The sequence below is a fragment of the Lithobates pipiens genome, unplaced genomic scaffold (assembly GCF_037356315.1).
Source record: "Lithobates pipiens isolate NorthernLeopardFrog02 unplaced genomic scaffold, aLitPip1_a1.2 Scaffold_3, whole genome shotgun sequence".
NCBI lineage: Eukaryota > Metazoa > Chordata > Amphibia > Anura > Ranidae > Lithobates > Lithobates pipiens.
Genome location: NW_027507790.1, coordinates 250,863,690 through 250,885,223, shown reverse-complemented (window position 1 = coordinate 250,885,223; position 21,534 = coordinate 250,863,690). Strand labels below are relative to the sequence as shown.

The following is a 21,534-nucleotide window of genomic DNA, read 5'->3' as shown; positions in this document are numbered from 1 at the left end:
GCAGCTTTATTACACCATAAATGTTCTAGATAAGGAGGCTTGCTGTGAACTCAAGCGGCAGAACACTCATGTCTGAATAGTTGAAAGCATCTCTCCTTGTTAATTCTCAGGTAAGACAGACTCATTTATTTTCATGATCAGAATCTTAACATTGCAATTTTTTCCTGTGATTGAGTTGCTGTCATATGATAATATGGTAAGTAGTATTCATTTGAGCTTTTAATTTTTTTACCAAATTTATTTTGGCCAAATGCATAGACTCAGACTGTCCCTGATTTCCAGCAAAAGTCCCAAATGTGCCAACAGTCTGCTGCTGAACTAGTTTATGTCCACATAAAAGGACCACAAATCTTCTGTACTTATCAAATAATCATTAAAAAAGATTATGAGCTTATGGGTTTATTTTTTCTATATTTTAAATGATGACTTTTACTATCCACAATCTCTGACCATCTCTTGTATTAAGTCCACAATCTCTGACCATCTCTTGTATTATGTCCACAATCTCTGACCATCTCTTTTATTAAGTCCACAATCTCTGACCATCTCTTGCATTATGTCCACAATCTCTGATCATCTCTTGTATTATGTCCACAATCTCTGACCATCTCTTGTATTATGTCCACAATCTCTGACCATCTCTTGCATTATGTCCACAATCTCTGATCATCTCTTGTATTATGTCCACAATCTCTGACCATCTCTTGTATTATGTCCACAATCTTTGACCATCTCTTGTGTTATGTCCACAATCTCTGACCATCTCTTGCATTATGTCCACAATCTCTTATCATCTCTTGTATTTAGTCCACAATCTCTGACCATCTCTTGTATTTAGTCCACGGTCTCTGACCATCTCTTGTATTTAGTCCACGGTCTCTGACCATCTCTTGTATTATGTCCACAGTTTCTGACCATTTCTTGTATTATGTCCACAATCTCTGACCATCTCTTGTATTATGTCCACAATCTCTGATAATCTCTTGTATTTTGTCCACAGTCTCTGACCATCTCTTGTATTTAGTCCACAATCTCTGACCATCTCTTGTATTAAGTCCTCAATCTCTGACCATCTCTTGTATTAAGTCGTCAGTCTCTGACTTTCTCCTGTATATTGCCCATAGTTTTTTTATGGAAATAGAGTCTCAGCATTCTCTATATATTACCAGCTACCGGTCTCAGCATTTTCTGAATATTACCAGCTACCAGTCTCAGCATTCTCTATATATCACCAGCTACCAGTCTCAGCATTCCATATATATCACCAGCTACCAGTCTCAGCATTCCATATATATCACCAGCTACAAGTCTCAGCATTCCATATATATCACCAGCTACCAGTCTCAGCATTCCATATATATCACCAGCTACCAGTCTCAGCTTTCTCTATACAATGCAAGCTTCCAGTCTCAGTTTTCTCTATATATTACCAGCTACTGTTCTCAGCTTTTTCTTTATAATACCAGCTACTAGTCTCAGTTTTCTCTATACAATGCCAGCTACCAGTCTCAGGTTTCTCTATATATTTCCAGCTACTGGTCTCAACAGTCTCCATATAGGGTTATTCAAGATTGTCCGTTATATGCACAATATAATCTTTAACCATATTCATTTTCTTTCCTTACATCAGCCAATTTGATAATTAGCAGCCTTTAAACGAAATGCTTGAACCTAATGCTGGGTACACAGCCAAGTCGAAACTTGTATTGTCACACCATATAATTGAAACATGATTTTTATTAGCTTTATCTTTTCTTCTAAGTGGACTATCTTTTATTGTCTATTTATAAAAAAAAAAATTGCAGAGGTATCCACCCATCTAAACCACATGTACATTTGTTCTGTGTAAATTAACCAGAATTCACTCATTCGTTTTAGGGATTTCTTGCAAAGGTGTGGCTATTATTGTGTAAGTGGGGCAAAATCATATATCCTTAAGGTAGTTTCTGTTCTGATCAAAAGTTCCTAGAGTATTATTTCTTAGGATCAAGTGTTTTTGAGGTATTTTGTCTTAGGATCATATATTTTTTCTCTTCAGCTTGATAGTTCTTAGGGAATTCCCTCTTAGGATTGAGTGTTCTTAGTTTATTTCCCCTTAGGATCAAAAGTTTTTAGGGTAGCCTCTCCTAGGTATAAATTTTAGAGTATTCTTTTAGGATTGAATGTTCTTAGGGTACTTTCTCCATGATCAAATATTCTTATGGTATTTTCTTTTCATGATTGAATATGGCTAGGGTGTTTTTTTGGTTTTTTTTTAGGATCAAAGTTCTTAGGGTATGTTCTAAAAATGTGGTTGGAGGTGGACCTTCAGGTATAGACGAATGCATTCCTTATTATGAGAAATTCATAAAACTCCATCAGGAAGATATTGGTCTAGACCACCCTTTCTCAACCTCTAATCTGCCACTGCTCACTGCTTAAGAAACCCCTGGCAATTTCTGGAGGAACGCTGGTTGAGAAAACCTGGCTAGACATATAAGAGCTGTTGAATGGCTTTGGGTTTGAGTTGATGGACAAATGCAGCATGTTTTTTTACATAGTTTTTTCTCTTCTGATCGAGCATTTTTAAGATTGAATGTTCTTAGGGTACTTCTTTCACATTATCAAATGTTCTTATGGCATTTTCTTTTCATGATCGAATGTACCGAGGGTATTTTCTCTTAGGATTGAAGATCTAAGGGCCCTTTCACACCGAGCATAGTGGGAAGCATTTGGCTGCATTTTGAACTGCACTCCAACTGCATAGACAGCCCAAAATCCAGGTAGTCCTATGGGCATAGTTCACATCATTGCAGTGCAGTGCAGTGCAGCGCAGATTTAAAAAAAAGTATAAGCCAAGAAAGTCTAAAAATGTATAGAAAAATGCAGTACAAATGCAATGCTAAAAGCAGTGCAAAACGCATGAAAAAAGCATTCAGGTGCACGTCAACCTCGCTTCAAGTGCATGCAAACAAGCAGTCAAAAACATGCGCAGTGTAATGCATGAAAAAGCGTGCTATGCTGCAGTGTCATTAATTCCTAATGGAAACGAGAACTGACCCTAAAGTTGGGTCTGCTTTGTGCTCACTTAAGTTGATGGGCAGTCTGCCAAGATTCTGCATCCATAGAAAGTAATAGGAAAGGAGCTAAAGTTTCAGTGCTCCTTTTATGAATTTTGAAGATGAATTTCCCCACGATGACTAAAACTGCAGAGGTCTGTGATGGCTTGTTTTACTGGCTGTTTAGTTAAATGTGCATAGTGTGAGCACAGGTTCCCTTTAAAGAAGACTGAAAGAGTTTAGTTTTTGCTATACACATACCTAAAACAAGTTAATATAAGCTCACAGTTAGCTTGGAAAAATTAACATTTCTGATCCAAAATGGGAACCTTGTATATACAAAGCTTCCAGGTCCCCCGGGAGTATGAAAATATAATAATTTTCCCAAACAGGGAAAGGGAAAGACTTTAAAGAGCAATTCTTAGTTATAGAGAAGATACAGTATAGACCATCTGCCTATTACCTCCTTCCTTACCACCAGGACAGTTGAAGTAAGGACAGTTATGGTGTCCTCTCTGCCAAGTCTTGCCAGAAACAGCAACCGACAGCCTTTTAAATATGCGATCCGTTCTGTGAATATAAGCTGTAGATACTGGGAGGCATTTTTAACATGGTTTGCATTATTCGTGTTTATAATTCTCCATTGTTCCTTTGCAGGATGTCTGTGGTTACGAATGAAGATTCATCAGCCTCTGAAAACGGTGTGTAAAGACTCCCCTGGTCTTCTCCTCTATGTTTGTTATGTGGATTAGCGTGCAGTTTTGCAGGGGGAAAAAATATTAAAAACTAAGCTGTAATATTAGAATATTAAAGCTCAACTCCCTCTAAAACCTTTTTTATTTTGGATAGAATATAGTAGAAAGGGTTAGAACATCTGTATTCTTCCTGTGCCCACATGTAATAGATTTCTCTTCACTTCCAGTCCAGGTGATGGGTTTGAAATAGAAGAAGAGGAGAAGAAAAATCTCCTTTATGGGGATACAGACCGTATTTAAAACCTCATCATCATCAAAGAGAAATAAAAATGTGGTTGGAGGTAGACCTTTAGATATGGACAAACTTATTCCTTAATATAAGAAATCCATAAAGCTCCATCAAGAAGATATTGGTCTAGACCAGGGATCTCCAGTTTTTTTAAACAAAGGGCCACTTTACTGTACTTTCGACTTTTGGGGCGCTGGACTGGGGCCAAAGGGAGTAGAAAATGCCTCAGTGTCAGTAGACAATGCCTCAGGCTTGGTGGTCAATGGGAGAAGAAAAAATACATAGCGCCTGTGGTCAGTAGGAGGAGGAATATTGACCCATTGTTGGTGTTGGGAAGGGGGGCAGTGCACCCATTGTTGCAGGTATTATGTCCCTCATTTGGTTTCAGTGGAAGGGTTGGGGCCTCTTCGTTAGTGTCTAAAGAAGTAATAGTGCCTAGTATCATTGGGAGGAACAGTGCCCCAAGGGCCAGAAAAAGGCAAGCAAAGGGCTGCATCCTGCCAACGGGCTGTCGTTTGGAGACCACTGGTCTAGACTACCCTTTCTCAACCTCTCAATCTGCCACTGCCCACTGCTCAAGGAACCCCTGGAAACTTCTTCAGATACCCACAGGTCTTTGGTGGGAAAGCCTGGCTAGACATCTAAGGGCCTGTGATGAAAGGCTTTGGGTTTACGTTGATGGGCAAATTGACATCCGTTTGAGATGCTTTTGGGATCAATTAGAACAGAACAGTTAGAACAGATTTGTGCTGATTTTACATTCCTATTGACTTGTATGAGCAGAGACGTAGGTCTAATGCCAACAAAGGTTTTCCAACAAAGGCCCCAAAGGAAATAATTTACAGCAGTGATGGGAAGCAGAAAGCTGAAAAATTAGTTCAGGCTTGCAATGGGAATGCCCTTCTGTAAAATTATAGGCAGATGGAGAGGTGCTAAGGTGGGAGTATGGGCGTGAGAGAGTTCTGACTGACTTTTTCAGTTTTTTATTTTACCTTTATTTGTTTTTTCATAAAAAAAGAACATTAATCGATACATTTCAAAAGAGACAATTTATCAAAACATATAAATCTATCCCCTCCTTCTCCCCCTTCCCCCCTTACCTCCCTCCACCCCACCCTCTTGTCGGATTACCTCACATCACCTCAACCTTTCCATGACTTCCCAACTCCTCCACTAATTACTCTAACATTTTATCGATAGATTTCCTGGATTTCTTAAATTTTAACCATTCTTCATCTTTCTACCTGTCCCTCTTCCCTACTACTATGGTATTCCATTTAAAATATATACTCTATTCTTTCAAACCATTCTTTTATGTTTGGTTTTCCTGGGTCTAGCCATTTTTTGGTATTAGTCCTTTTGCTGCATTTAGTAAGTATGGAATCATGGTTTTCTTATAATTTTTTTTGTTGTTTTAGTTGTAGCACTTACCCCCAAAGGAGTGGCTGAATTTTTATGGGCTTACCGATTACCTCCACCAGCTCGTAACTCGTTGTCCTTGTCTAGGGGTTCCCAGGGTTAATGACCCAGTAACTGTAGAGACCGACACTTGAAATCCTTGTTAGGATTTTTATTTGCATAAAACAGTTGAACAAATTTAGTCTCTACGTTGGGAATAGAGGGTATCAGAATAAAGTTTAGCTCAGGTGCTTGGAACTGCTGACTTCAATAAAAGCCTCTCACTGTACATAATCCAGGAAATAGCCACTCGCAACTGGATTCTTTAACTGTTGGATAAACCCTTAACCTTGGATCTAGCAGCCAACAAGTAATTCTAGCCTTACAAAGTCTCTCACACAGACTTGGTTGAAAAATTTAGTTGTAACTGGAAGGATAGAGGTAGGAACTTTTCTTACTGTACCAGAATCTTGCAGCCGGTCCGGCGATACCGTAAGAAATGTGGATTCAATCAATGTCCATAGCAGCTCAGCTTCCAGGCTCTTACCGAGCAGCCAGCCTTGTGTGTGGCCCTCTTACTGAAGAGTTCTCCCCTGGTTGCATGTAGAGTTGCTCGGCCTCTCCAAACCCGAGACGGCACCGGAACACCTTAGAATCCTCCTTCCAGTTACTGCGCCTCGAACTAGCCAGTTTCGAGGCTCGGAAACAGATGGATCCACACCCCAGGCCATGAGGGCATCTGGGGGCTGGTCAGGAGGACCAGGACCACGGAGTCAGCAACTGGACTGGAACCCAGAACCATGTGACTTCAGCACCTTAAGTACCCTCTCCCAGAATACATAGCGAGACAAACGCGCCCACTGATTGGCTCCGAGAGAGAGATTGGTACCCAATGCGTTCAACCAGACTGCGTTCTAAGGCCTCTAAGAGGTGCGAACCCCACTATGACCAGGCAGAACCTTAATACAGCCCAGCCAAACTGATGCCAATGCACAATTTAGAACAAACAACCCCAAGACTGAACTATAGTTTTGGGCAAAAACTAAATTTACAGACATAGCCCATACTCATTAGGAGTACCGACGCTACATAGTATTGTGGAACAGACAAGTCCATGGGTCGTTTAGTATCTCCTTCCCCATAATTTCCCTTATATAACATTGTATCTTTTGCCAGTACTCCTTTATTTTTGGACAATCCCACCAGATATGAGTCATAGTATCTATCTGTTTACAGCCTTTCCAGCATAGTGGAGATTTATCTTGTTGATATTTTTGGGCATTATCTGTTATTATATACCATCTTACTAAACACTTATAGTTAATTTATATCGCGTTTAAGTCAGTTGCGTAGTCATACACCGCTCCCATCACTTTTCCCACTTGTTGTTTTTCCAATTGTGTACCCAATTCCCATTTCCATTTTCCAATGAATGGGGGTATCTCCACCCCCCCATCCATAAAAATACCATAGATCCGAGATATCCCATGTTTCACTGGTGTCTGTGCACTACATAATTGTTCTATTGGGTTTAATTTCCCTCCATCTCTAATTGGCTGGGGTAGTGTAGTTATAAAATGCTTTAAATGTAGATATCCCCATTTATTGATCTTCAACAAATCACTTCTGTGCTTTAATTCCTGAAATTATCTAATTTTCCCTTTAGCTTCTACATCCTTTAATTGTGCATTTCTTATCCAACTTCCAAAAAGTGTTTCTTTCCCAGGTAAAAAAAATTGTTCCTGATAATGAATTTAGTGGTGAGTTGTATTCCCATTTTTCTTGTCTATAAATTAAATCCCAAACTTTAAAAACATTTCTTATCAACTCATGTGCACCCTTATTCAGTGTCATATATTTTTATGGTATATTAATATTCTTATTCAAATGTGTCGCACTTAGTGTATTTTCCATCTCGACCGATCTTTTTTCACTTTTTGTGTTTGCCCATTCTATCATTTGTGCTATTAGTACCGCTTTGTAGTATCTTTTAATATCTGGGGTTGCCAAACCCCATGTTTTTTCCCTCTACTTATTAATGCATACTGAACATTGGGCGTTTTGTATCTTGCCATATATATCTTAAAATCATTGTTTTTATTATTTTAAAAAACTCTGGGGGAGTGCTATTGTTATCATCTGAAACGTATACAATATTTTTGGGAGAATGACCATTTGAAATTTTCCTTAATTCTGTTTTAGTCTCGTTAAGTAGCGGGATGCAATTGGCTTGATATATTTTCCCCAGTCAAGTTGTCAGTTTAATTCCAAGGTACTTTAATTCTCCCCCCATTTACATGGGAATTCTCTCTGTAATGCTAATTCTTCTTTTTTGTCCAGACTTATGTTTATTATTTCTGACTTTACTGGGTTGAGCTCAAAGTTTGAGAGTTCCCAATATTTTTTCAATTCTTTTATTAGATTTGGGAGTGTCGATTTGGGCTTAGTCATTAGGAGTGCAACAGAGCAAAAAACCTACGGATCGGATCGTTCCACGGATCAGAGTCACGGATCGGATGATTTTTCGGATCAGCAAATAATAATTGAATTTGCCTTCTTGTGAAAAAAAAATAATTGAATTTGCAAAAACCTGTGAAAATTCCACCACCATATAGTCCCTACTGTAATATCCACAATCCCCCCCCCCCCCTGTAATATACATCTCCCCCACTGTAATAGCCATGTCATCTCCCCCACTGTAATATTGGCTGAGCATGGCTGGGTATCGCCGAGTATGGCTGGGTATTAGCGAGTATTGCAGGGTATGGCAGGGTATTGGCAGGGTATGGCAGAGTATTGGCAGGGTATAGCAAAGTATTGGCAGAGTATGGCAGAGTATGGCAGAGTATGGCAAAGTATTGGCAGGGTATTGCAGAGTATTGGCAGGGCATTGCAGAGTATTGGCAAGGTATGGCAGAGTATTGCAGGGTATTTCAGAGTATTGGCAGAGTATTTCAGAGTATTGGCAGGGTATTGCAGAGCATTGCAGAGCATTGGCAGGGTATTTCAGAGTATTGGCAGAGTATTGGCAAGGTATTTCAGAGTATTGGCAGGGTATTTCAGAGTATTGGCAGAGTATTGGCAGGGTATTGCAGAGTATTGGCAAGGTATTGCAGAGTATAGGGTATGGAGGGATGGCTGTGACTGCAATTGTCACAGAGCAGCGCTGTGGGCACTACAGATGCAGCCCACAGCGCTGCTGCCATCCGATCTCTCCCCTCCACTGTACAGATCTGTACACAGAGGGGAGAGGGGAGAGAGGGGAGAGAGGAACCAGTGTCATCATGACGCCAGTTTGTTTACAAGTGATCGCTCCATCATTTGACGGAGCGATCACACTGTAAACGCCGACGGGTGCACCAAGATGGCTGCCGCTCCGGAACTAGGCTGAAGCTGCAGCCTTTCCTAAGGCCGAGACTGCGGAACACTCCGCGGATCGCGGCGTGTGCCGATCCGAACGGGGTGACCCATTTGGATCACGGATCGGTGACGATCCGTTGCACCCCTATTAGTTATATATTTAATATGATGTCATCCACGTATGCTGTGACCTTCTTCTCCCACATTCACCCCTCCTATGTCCACGCTGTTCCGTATAGTTGCTAAAAGAGGTTCCAGCAACATACATACAGGAGGGGCAAGAGCGGGTACCCTTGTCTTGTTCCATTAAACATCTCAAAGGGTGGTGACATATTTCCATTAACCTTTACTGATGCTGTAGGGTGGTTGTATAGATTTTTGATCCAATGGGTCATTTTAGGTCCTAAACCCAGGTTACATATTGTATCCAGTCTACCCTGTCAAATGCATTTTCTGCATCTATTGACAGGAGTAGCGCTGGGGATTCCCTGCAATGTTCTTTACCTTCCCTGCTAGGTGTAAACCCTGTTTGATCCCCATGGATCCATTCCAGCATCAGCTTCTTTCTTCTTGTTGCTAGTACTTTTGCATATAGCTTTGTATCCGCACTCAACAGTGCTATTGGTCTATAATTAGAGCAGATTGTTGAATCCTTTCCCTCCTTAAGTATTACCGTAATGTGTGCTAACAATGATGCTCTCCTCATCTCCTCCTCTTCTCTTTATTTGTTCAAATAATCCCATATTTTTTGGAATTAGAATTGCTGTTCGAATTTCTTCCTGTGTTATTGGTTCTTCTAGAGCATGGGTCTTACATCTACGGCCCTCCAGTTGTTCAGGAACTACAATTCCCATCATGCCTATTCATGTCTGTGAATGTCAGAGTTTTACAATGCCTCATGGGATGTGTAGTTTCACAACAGCTGGAGGGCCGTAGTTTGAGGATCCCTGTTCTAGAGCCTGCTATCTTTCTGCATCAATTTTAGGTAGTATTGACTTTTTCTGTTGACAGGGCAATTGCTACCCAAACCCAAACCATCTATGGAGCTGCAAAGGGTGGCTAGATTATTTAACTGCATTACTTTACAAAACGTCTGCCAGCTCTTTCAGTATTTCATGGCTTGACTTATTTAAACAATTCACCATGCTACATTCATTATAGGCTGTAATAGGCTTTATAGGGTCTGGTGGTTCTTTATGGAAGTGGTTTGTAAAATTTAAAAAACCTAATTGACAATCTGAATCAAACAGCAAAATAATTGATTACATAAACATATATCCGGCTCAGTTGTTTTTTTCTTTTTTTTCTTTATCTAGACACACAAGCCATACAGTACAGACAGGTTGGTGACCCAAGTTTTCTCTACTGTGATCAATCAATACCGCTTGGTCACCAATCTGCCCCCAGCCTGTGACTAGACAGTAAAGGAGAAGTAGTACACTGACAAAGTCATCACTCTGCTCTCTCTTTCTGTAAGAATGTTCACACAGTTTACTGACATCAATGTGCAATGCAGTACAGCCCCTTCTTCTCTAAATCGAAGTGCTGCTGTGCACGGAGTTCCTGCACAGCAGCTTAAAAGTGCTTAAATCCAAATTTACTCTAGTTCTATGGAAAATATTATTTGAATGGATACATAACTGGATTATACAGTGTTTTTTTTTATCTGGCTTTTTCAGGATATACAAACAAAATCTATGAGATCATCGTGGTGTCGATCGCTTCAGCCATTATTCTGGTGTGCGGATTGGTTTACTTAATAATGGTGGCAAGAAGGTAAGGATGTAGATTGAACTAAATGATCGACCCAGTGATTTGCAAATTTGGATGGCATTTTTCTGGTAGTGAGTGCACTGCGTTTTGCCTTTCCCATAAGATCTAGTTCACAGCTCTGGGTTCTCTGTGTGGTGTGGTTGCACTGCAGTACAGCTATAGTGCATCTAATACATGGGTCACCACGAAATAGAAGACGTGTTGTGCTGTAAACTAGACCAAAAAATTCAGCAAGTGGCATTTTATTTATAATGCATACATAGGAACACAGCCCAAGCTCATCATACATGTTCCAATATGACCATTACCTCCAATAAGTGATATGTGGGGATCCGGATGACTAGTCAGCCATCTTTGCAAAAGCAAGCAAAATTTTATTTCTTCAAAAACAAACAAGGAAACTTATCTTCAGTATAAACAAAACAGTCCATAACTCTGGTACACAAAACAAAACTTTGGGTCACCAACAGCATCTACTAGAAATCAGAAGATGGGTACACTGGAGTCATAAAGGGATGGACATGGTCAGCAACAATACTCAGGTAGGCCATGGTGTTTAAACGATGCTCAATTGGTACTAAAGGGCTCAAAGTTTTCCAAGAAAATTATCCCCCCACACCATTACACCACCATCACCAGCCTGAACCGTTGATACAAGGCAGGATGGATCCATGCTTTTATGTTGTTTACACCAAATTCTGACCCGACCATCTGAATGTTGCAGCTGAAACCGAGACTTATCAGACCAGGCCACATTTTTCCAATCTTCTATTGTCCGATTTTGTTGAGCCTATGCGAATTTTAGTCTCAGTTTCCTGTTCTTAGCTGACAGGAGTGGCACCCGATGCGGTCTTCTGCTACTGTAGCCCATCTGCTTCAAGGTTAAATATTTTGTACGTTCAGAGATGGTATTCTGCATACCTTGGTTGTAACGCATGGTTAACGCATGGTTATTTGAGTTACTGTTGTCTTTCTATCATCTCTAACCAGTTTGCCCATTCTCCTCTGACCTCCAACATCAACAAGGCATTTTCCTCCACACAACAGCCGCTCACTGGATATTTTCTCTTTTTTGGACCATTCTCTGTAATCCCGAGAGATGGTTGTGTGTGACAATCCCCTCAGCAGTTTTTGAAATACTCAGACCAGCCCTTCCGGCACCAACAGCCATGACATGTTCAAAGTCACTTAAATCCCCTTTCTTTCCCATGCTGATGCTTCACCACATCTAGATTCCTAAATGCATTGAGTTGCTGCCATGTGATTGGCGGATTAGCAATTTGTGTTACCAAGCAATTGAACATATTTACCTAATAAAGAGGCCTGTGAGTGTAGATTGAATGGTTAGTTTTGGTAGGTCTTTATATACAGTGCCTTGAAAAATTATTCATACCCCTTGAAATTTTCTACATTTTGTCGTGTTACAACCAAAAAACGTAAATGTATCTTATTGGGATTTTATGTGATGTGGAAGGAAAATGATAAATGATTTTCATTTTTTTTTTTTACAAATAATTATGTGAAAAGTGTGGTGTGCATTTGTATGGCGCCCCCCGGAGTCAATAGTTTGTAGAACCTCCTTTCGCTGCAATTACAGCTGCAAGTCTTTTTGGGGATGTCTCTACCAGCTTTGCACATCTAGAAAGTGACATTTTTGCCCTTTAGGTTAACAGGTTTTCTTCTAAGATTGTCCTGTATTTGGCTCCACCCATAGTCCCATCAACTCTTACCAGCTTTCCTGTCCCTGCTGAATAAAAGCATCCCTACAACATGATGCTGCCACCACCATATTTCACGGTGGGGATGGTGTGTTCAGGGTGATGTGCAGCGTTCGTTTTTTGCCACACATAGCGTTTTGCTTTTATGCCAAAACTTTAAATTGTGGTCTTATCTGACCAGAGCACCTTCTCTCACATGTTTGCTGTGTCCTCCACATGGCCTCTCACAAACTGCAAACAGGACTTCTTATGACTTTCTTTCAACAATGGCTTTCTTCTTGCCACTCTTCCATAAGGTCAGATTTGTGGAGTACATGACTAATAGTTGTCCTGTGGACAGATTCTCCCACCTGAGTTGTGGATCTCTGCAGCTTCTCCGGAGTTACCATGGGCCTCTTGACTGCTTCTCTGATAAATGATCTCCTTGCCCGGCCTGTCAGTTTAGGTTGATGACCATGATTTGGTACGTTTGCAGTCAGGGCCAGATTAACGTAGAGGCTATTGGAGCTGCAGCTTCAAGCCCCTACCTTTAATATAGGCCCAGCAGGGTTGGACTGACCATTTGGCCACTGCCATTGCCCTACTGATGCTGTCCACTGCCAAAAACCCCGGTCCCAAATGCATTTTGAAAAAAAAAAAGAAAATTGTAAAAAATAAATTATAAAAAAATGAAATAATAATAATAAAAAAAAAAAACTGCTGACACCATCCACTGCACTACTTACACCATCCACTGCCCTCCACTGGAAAAAAATAATAAAAAAGTAAAATTGTAAAAAAAAAAATGATTAAAAAAAAAACAAAAAACAAAATGTAAAAAGAAGTATACAGAAAATTTGGGCTAATTCGCACGGGTTCTCTTGCACATAGTGTGAATGAGCAGTTTGTTAAAAATACCTAATTAAAAATTTGTTTGCGTTTTAATTTTATTTATTAACGATAAAAATGGCCCTCCAAAGTCCACAGCACCAGGCCCATGATGCTCTTAATCCGACCCTGTTTGCAGTTATGCCATACTCTTTCCATTTTTGGACGATGGATTGAACAATGCTCCGTGAGATTTCAAAGCTTGGGATATTTTTCTATAACCTAACCCTGCTTTAAACTTCTCAACAACGTTATCCCTGACCTGTCTGGTTTGTTCCTTGGCCTTGACCTTCATGATGCTGTTTGTACTCTAAGGTTCTCTAACAAACCTCAGAAGGAGGAGGATGTTACAGAACAGCTGTTATACTAAGATTAAAGTACAGAAAGGGTGGACTCTATTTACTGATTAAGTGACTATTGAAGGCAATTGGTTCCACTAGATTTTAGTTAGGGGTATCAGCGTAAAGGGGGCTGAATACAAATGCGTGCTACTTTTCACATATTTATTTGTAAAAAAAATTGAAAACACTTTACATAAATACTCAGGCCAGTTAAGACAGCAATTTATCTGCATGTTTGTAGAGTGTGGGAGGAAACCCAGGCAAGACCGGGAAGAACATCCAAACTCCATGCAGATAGTGCCTGTAGCTGGGATTCTCATCAAGCACCTTGCGGCTGCAAAGAAGAAAGACTAAACACTAAGCCACTGTGATGCCTAAAAAAGAGTGGAGTATAATATAAACTGCCTAAAATTTTCCTATAGGAAATTGATTCAGTCCAAACTCCAATTCCGGGGCCGTATGTGGCCCTTTGCTTGCTTTTATCTGGCTTTTGAAAATTATTACCCCCACTGCCAGCAACAGTGGGGCATAGTTCCTGCCACAGACAGCAATTATGGGACACTATTTCTGACCCTATTACCTATGATAGGACACTATTTCTCCTACTGACACCAATGATGGGGCACTATTCCTTCCACTGACACCAATGATTGGTTTCTTGCACTGGGGCCCTGAAGGTTCTAGTTATGCCCCATGCATTGGCATGTAATTCAACTGAATGGTCTGCCTTAACACAACACACTTTAACATGTAACAACACATTGCAACAGCCCAGTCCCGTCCAAATGGTGGACCATTAGGGTTGTTATTTAAGCACTTCCTGTTATGGATTAAAGCCATTGTAAATTTATGCACCTGTGTTGTCACCCTATTACATACATCCTTGTTTAATACTACAAGAATCCATGCTGGCACACACTGTCCAGAGCAGTAATGTAAAGCCAATGTTGGAGTGGTTCATGTATGCAAGAAGCGGCTTAAAAGAGGCTGTAGCAGGCATGTACTGGCCATCGGGACTACCGGGAGTTTCCCGGTGGGCCGATGGCTCAGTGGGCCACTCTGATGTAAGAGGGCTGCTGATGGGACACTCTGATGTAAGGGGACTAGTAATGGGACACTCTGATGTCAGGCCGCGTACACACGCGGGGACTGTTCGCTCAACTTTGTCCGCTGAACAGTGTTTCGGCGGACAGTCCGCTCGTGTGTGGGCTTTCAGCGGACAGTTTCAGCGGACAGTCTGCTGAACAAAGTTTTTCGGAAATTCCGAAAAACTGTCCGCTGAAACTTTGTTTCAGCGAACAGTCCCCTCGTGTGTAGGCTTGTTCGTCAAACTAAGTTCCGCGCATGCTCAGAAAGGATTTACACGCCGAAGTTTGCATTGCAGTGTATAGGACGTCGTTTTCTAGTCCTGTCGTACGTGCCGTTCACGTCATCGCGCACGGTTTCAGCGGACTGTTCGTTCGTCGTGTGTGGGCAAGTCCGTCCATGCTAATTTTGAGCGGACTGTCCGCTGAAACTGTTTGACGGACAAAGTTGGGCGAACAGTCCCCGCGTGTGTACGCGGCCTAAGGGGGCTGGTGATGGGACACTCTGATGTAAGGGAGTGCTGATGGGACACTCAAAATGTAAGTGGGCCTGTCTGGATGAAGTCCAGGGCCAAATTTCTGTCCCAGTCCAGCCCTGGGCTGTAGGAGGCACTGGGTTGAAAAAAAAGGTGAAAACAATATTTTTATTGTAAAAAAAAAATGTAAATTGTTTAAATTAAATTCCATAAAGTTAGGGTATAAATCTACTGTTTTGTTTTGACTGATGGAAAAACATTTGTCCTCTGTATGCAATTGATGTCCCCATGTCTTCCCAATACAAAATGAGTGCATTCGATCTTTCTACTGTTCTTGGATATAATTGTGCATGTTATTTATTCTTTATGTAGACGCTGGAAAATATGCGGGAATTCCTATGACCAACACACTGAAGAAAATACAGTGCCCAGTGTCGAGGTCAGTCAGAAGGCACAAGACAAGATCTCCACCATTGACCTCCAAGGCCCAGCACACATAACCTACATTAATGAGAGGGCTAAGGCGGCATCAGAAATGCCCATTGGTGAAGTGAAGCTCTCCAGAGATGCCCTTCTCTACATCTCCCTGATCACATGTTTGAACCTTCCAGATGATATGCAATCAGAAGAGAGTCTCTGAGGATCTTGCGGACTGCAAACATCAATGTTCTTCAGATACCTTCAGTTGATCCACAGCCAAGCTGGTCATTACAAAACACTGATGTTGTCAACAAAACCATGGATAGGCAGACTATCCACTGTATGTCTACAACCAATACTTAACTTCACAGACATCACAGAACTTCACAGCGTGGGTTGAAAGAAATGTGGTTTAGTTACAGCTGCATTGTAAAACATGTGCATGGAATATATACATCTCAAATGCTCTAGATATCCTAGGAGAGTTCCCAGTACCAAAAGCTCAATAGGCTTCTTCCAAAAACGGGAACATCTAGGTCCAGCCAGGCTCAGAAGTGCCATAATAATCCAATAGAATTATTTTGGGAGTGTTGCCTACTATGGTGTATCGGGAGCCGCTGCCCATAAAACATAATGGGATTTACTATTATATTTAGTGTAACTTAGAAAATAAAAGCAGTTGTTATACCAAGCAAAACTATCATATGGAAACTTTTTGTTGGAATTAAATTCTTTAATGCCAATGTCTCCAGTATAGTTAACAGAAATGACCCTCAGTAATGACCATGTTAGAAGCTTTCCTTATTCTAATATATAATATTTGCCTATTAACTTTACTAACAAGTATGAATATGTTGGATCTTAATAGTATAATTGAGTTGTATATATATATATATATATATATATATATATATATATATATATTTGTTATAATTAACAAATAGATTTTACAGTCTTTGTGAGAATATATATATATATAGTTTAATTAGACTGTGCATTTCTTTGGAGAACTTACATAAAATATGGAAGTAATTAGGCATGTTCCCTTCCTCCATTTTAAATAAGTGAAGGTCTCACATTTCTTGGGTTGTTGAAAATACATAGAGGTTTTAATATGTACAAACAGGGCCATGGATAAACCCATGGAACAAAAACAAAGCTTAACTTACCACCAGCCCGCAGACAACCAATATAATAATATGTATGAGTTGAGAATATAAGTTCTTTATACTGTAATATTTCTTGATTAGGATATTATTAAGAAAAGGAGCTTTTCATTGAATATATATACATATATATGGATTTATGTAATATTATTTGATTTAGATGATAGCTAAAGTTATATTGTATAAGGTAGGTATATAATCGTATACAAGGCCATGCCCAACCCATGATTCCATGATTGTGGAACTATAAGATGCAGGAAGTAAACCAGCTCACATTTAGGAGAAGGGGGCTGAATTTAGGAGTAAAAAAGAGACAAGAAAGGCTTTAAGGTCAGACTGGCACACACAGTGAAGCTGCCATTAGCTTCATACACACACACACACACACACACACAGGGCCGTCTTTAAGGCAGGGCAAAAAGGGCAGCTGCCCTGGGCCCTGTCATTGTTGTGGGGCCCAAAGCAGCTGCCTCATACTTGCCAACTATCCCAGTTTACATTCCCTTGAAGTTTTAGTCCTGTGCTGCTACTAATGCTGCTCAGCTCTGCCCTATTGTTGTGTACAGATGACTCACCTGCAGACCTGTGTTTACATGTAAATACATGTAAATACTGGCATTCATATGTAAATAGCAGTGACATACATATGTAAATAGCTGAGGCCAACTGCATTGATATGTAAATAAAGGCAGCATTCATAGGTATATCATGGCCCCCTGCAGTGAGGAGAAGATGTACTGTAACCTATAGCAACCAGTGAGCAGTATTACTGTACAGTAATCTCTAGCAGCCAATCAAGCAGAAATGTGCTGTAACCTCTAGCAACTAATCAGCGAGCCTTAAGGAGTGCTGTAACCTCTCGCAACCAGTCAGTGAGCAGTAATGTTATGCTGTAACCTCTGGCAACCAATCACAATCGCTGCCTGATCTCATACAGTAAACAGATTTTAAGTCTTGCTGCTATTTATTGTATGTCTCAGAGAAGGTGGAAAGCAAAATTGCATGGAGGGAGGGGGGCCCTAAGAAAATTTTTGCCCGGGGTCCAATCAATATTAAAGATGGCCCTGCACACACACATATGATTAGACATATAATATTTATCTCAAGAATATAATTACATTATTGATATTACTTTTACATTCTGCGTTTTAATATTGTTCTTAGTAAGTGTATGCTATTTTATTATTAAATACATTTTTGAGTTTTTACACGAGAACAAGGACTTTCTATTTTGGGACTTTTCACATCAATATAAGTTTACAGAATATTGAGAGAATAATCATATATTTTACAGACCGACATCTATTTTTGATATTAGGTAAACAGACACTAGAGTTTTCCATTGGGTCCAGTGGCACAAGGCTTATAGAAAGGACAGCTGTCATGAAAGTGGCACAAGGCTTATAGAAAGGACAGCTGTCATGAAAGTGGCACAAGGCTTATAGAAAGGACAGCTGTCATGAAAGTGGCACAAGGCTTATAGAAAGGACGGCTGTCATGAAAGTGGCACAAGGCTTATAGAAAGGACGGCTGTCATAAAAGTGGCACAAGGCTTATAGAAAGGACGGCTGTCATGAAAGTGGCCTCTCTTTGCTCACTGTTTATCAATGTCTTCTGTATGCCGCACATAATATTTGTTTGATACCGGTGTATTTGATACAAATGCTGTCTTGTGTAGAAAGTGACAGGAATGATCCATGATCAATATAGATCAATAAAGCATTTTATTTTCTATTTGGTTTGTTGTTGTGTTTTTTTTTTTAACCACTTGCTGACCGACGCACGCCGATATATGTCTGCACAATGGCAGCAGTGGGCAAATGGGTGTACCTGTATGTCCCCTTTAATTAGCGGGTCTAGCGGGTGTGCCCGCCGCCTACAGCGTGACTGTACCCGTGGGTCCCGCAGATTCGATGTCCGCCAGTCTCCCGGCGATCTCATCATGAGCCGCAGAACAGGGAGATGGCTATGTAAAGAAGGCATTTCCCCGTTTTGCCTAGTGACATGACAGAGATCTACTGCTCCCTGTCATGGGAATCAGTGATCGCTGTCATGTCCTAGGTAGCCCATCCCCCCACAGTTATAATCACTCCCTAAGACACACTTAATGCTTTGATTGCCCCCCAGTGTTTAACCCCTTCCCTGCCAGTGTCATTTATACAGTAATCAATGCACTTTTATAGCACTGATCGCTATATAAAAGACAATGGTCCCAAAATAGTGTCAAAAGTGTCCGATCTGTCCGCCATAATGTCGCAGTCATGATAAAAATTGCAGATCCATTACTAATAAAAAAAATAAAAAAATAATAAAAATACCATAAAACTATCCCCTAATTTGTAGATGCTATAACTTTTGCGCAAACCAATCAATATGCTTATTGGGATTTTTTTTTGCCAAAAATATGTAGAAGAATACATATTGGCCGAAACTGAGGAAAAAAATAGTTTTTTATATATTTTTCGGGGATATATATTATAGCAAAAAGTTATAAAATATTGTTGTTTTTTTTTCAAAATTGTCGCTCTTTTTTTGTTTATAGCGCAAAAAATTAAAACTGCAGAGGCAATCAAATACCACTGAAAGAAAGCTCTATTTGTGGGGAAAAAAAGGACGTCAATTTTGGTTTTTGGTATTTTGGCCGGGCAATTGTCAGTTAAATAGATTCCATGCCGAATCACAAAAAGTGCTCCGATCAGGAAGGGGGTAAAATCTTCTGGGGCTGAAGGGGTTAAAGAAAACCTGCAGTCTGCTCACATAATTTGTAATAAAAATCTTTGCCATTCTGAAGATTCCCTCCAACCAACAGAGGCACACCTCCAGCTCTGTAGCTCTAATTGGCTCTCTTATGACCCATCCCCCTCTCTTCCTGGCAAACTCTCACGAGAATGAGAGCGAGAGAGCTGTGCATGATGTTATAAGCCTAGGCTAATGACCAGACAAGAAACGGGCTGTATAAGGTATTTACTGGCAGAAAAACAATGTTTTACTATCCAAAGTTGTTGTATTTGGGACTTTATATGAGGCAATGACCTAAATAAGGTCATATGCCTCCATCCCTGTTAATGGTGGATGGCAATACTATCCAAAGTTAAAACAACAAGGGCAGCAGATTTAATAGATGGAAAGTTGAAAAAAGGCCTGAAGTTCTGCTTTAAGTGGTTAAACTGCTCTCATCTACAGACCAAGTTCATTACTTTGATCTAAAGAACTATGACATAAATTGTATCTCTTCTCTCTGAGCTGAGGAATGTCTTTTTTTGACAGCTCTGGCTCTGTACTGTTTATATAGAATCGGAGAAATGTCAGTTCAGATGGAGAGGGGGGGGTTGAATACAGATCTTTTTTTAATAATTAATCGTGCAGCTCTAGTATGCCTGTGTATGTGGGGGTGGGAGGCTAAATGTTTATTTATTTATTTTTTCATGTTTTTTTTTTTTTTTTTACTGCCGGCTTTTAAATGCAATTAAACAAAGGGGCGGGGTCACCCAGTGACATCACCCAATGACCCCGCTCCTTTGTTTAATTTAGTGCCGGCTCGAATGACAGTTCCTTCTCTGCGCTATTAAGTATAGAAAATAAAGAAACCCCAACAATTACATTTAAAAGCAGAAAATGACAGTCAGTGCCAGCAAGTGAAGGAGCCTGTCTGTTCAGACTGCCCCCTGACTGTGTATACTGTTCGCCTGCCTTTCTCCACCACAAACCCCATTCGACCGTTTACATCAATTTTTTCATCCGATACGTTTTTTAACGGATGAAAAATAGAGATTTCATCCAGTCAAAAAAACTGATGTTGACGGAAGCAGATGAAAACGGATGAAAATAGATGATCATCCGTCGTCATCCGTTTATTTTTCATAGGAATGCATTAACCACTTGCTTACTGGGCACTTAAACCCCCCTCCTTTCCAGACCAATTTTCAGCTTTCAGCGCTGTCACACTTTTGCCCCATACACACGGTCGGAAATTCCGACAGAAAAAGTCAGAGCGGATTAAGTTTTCGGAAAATCCGATCGCGTGTGGGCTCTATCGAACTTTTTCCGTCTGAATTTCTGACGGAAAAAGTTTGAGAGCTGGATCTAAACTTTTTTTCCGACAACCAAATGTGATCTGACTTTTTCTGATCGTGTGTAGAGAATTCTGACGGACAAAATGCCACGCATGCTCAGAATAAATTACGAGACAAAAGTTATTGGCTACTGGCCTCTTTATAGTCCCGTCATACATGATTTACATCACCTTGTTCTGAACGATCGGATTTTCCGTCAACTTTGTCTGACCATGTGTATGCAACACAAGTTTCGGCCAAAATCTGTCGGAAAAAAAGGGATTTTGTGGTCGGAATGTCCGACCGTGTGTACAGGGCATTTGAATGACAATTGCGCGGTCATACAACACTGTACCCAAATTAAATTTTTATCATTTTTTCCCCACAAATAGAGCTTTCTTTTGGTGGCCTACCATTGGAATGGGCTTTCCAATGGTATTAATAAAATGGTTGCGGGTTCTATATAGACATCCCAAAGCTGCAGTGAAAATGGGGGGAGGGTTTTCAACTTCCTTTTCGTTATTTAGGGGAACTCGACAGGGCTGCCCTCTGTCTCTGACCCTCTTTGCTATTGCAGTGGAGCCTGTGGCAGAGGCCGTCTGCACTTCCCCCAATATTAAGGGGCTGGTGTCACGTACCTGGTGTTGGAGCCCCGAATGCATGGAGCGACCTCTGGCTGGAGAACCCCTGGTAGTGGAGACAGGGATTCAAGAGTTCAGAGGGGCACAAGTGCCTGATGGTAGGCAGATGTGGGACTAGTCCGGACCTCTGGAGTAGCTGAAGGAAGGCAGGCAGGAAGAGCAAGCTGGAACTGGTGACTGGAACACCACAGACAGCTGGGAGGAGTTCTGTAGAG

The 21,534-nt window shown here is 40.7% G+C and overlaps 1 protein-coding gene across 1 annotated transcript; it reads left to right on the top strand.

The window, feature by feature from the left end:
* Positions 1–18,360, top strand: LOC143941090 (uncharacterized). Its single transcript, XM_077463032.1, has 4 exons — positions 1–110; positions 3,696–3,739; positions 10,460–10,556; positions 15,413–18,360. Exons 2-4 carry the CDS (start codon positions 3,697–3,699, stop codon positions 15,678–15,680), a joined length of 408 nt encoding a protein of 135 aa, XP_077319158.1. The 5' UTR covers positions 1–110; position 3,696; the 3' UTR covers positions 15,681–18,360.
* Positions 18,361–21,534: the final 3,174 nt, after the last annotated feature.

Excerpts from the sequence above, each read along its gene's own strand:
- LOC143941090 (XM_077463032.1), top strand. The coding sequence starts at position 3,697 with ATGTCTGTGGTTACGAATGAAGATTCATCAGCCTCTGAAAACG. Across the intron at positions 3,740-10,459 it reads TTCATCAGCCTCTGAAAACG|GATATACAAACAAAATCTAT; the intron begins GTGTGTAAAGAC and ends TGGCTTTTTCAG. Across the intron at positions 10,557-15,412 it reads TTAATAATGGTGGCAAGAAG|ACGCTGGAAAATATGCGGGA; the intron begins GTAAGGATGTAG and ends TTCTTTATGTAG.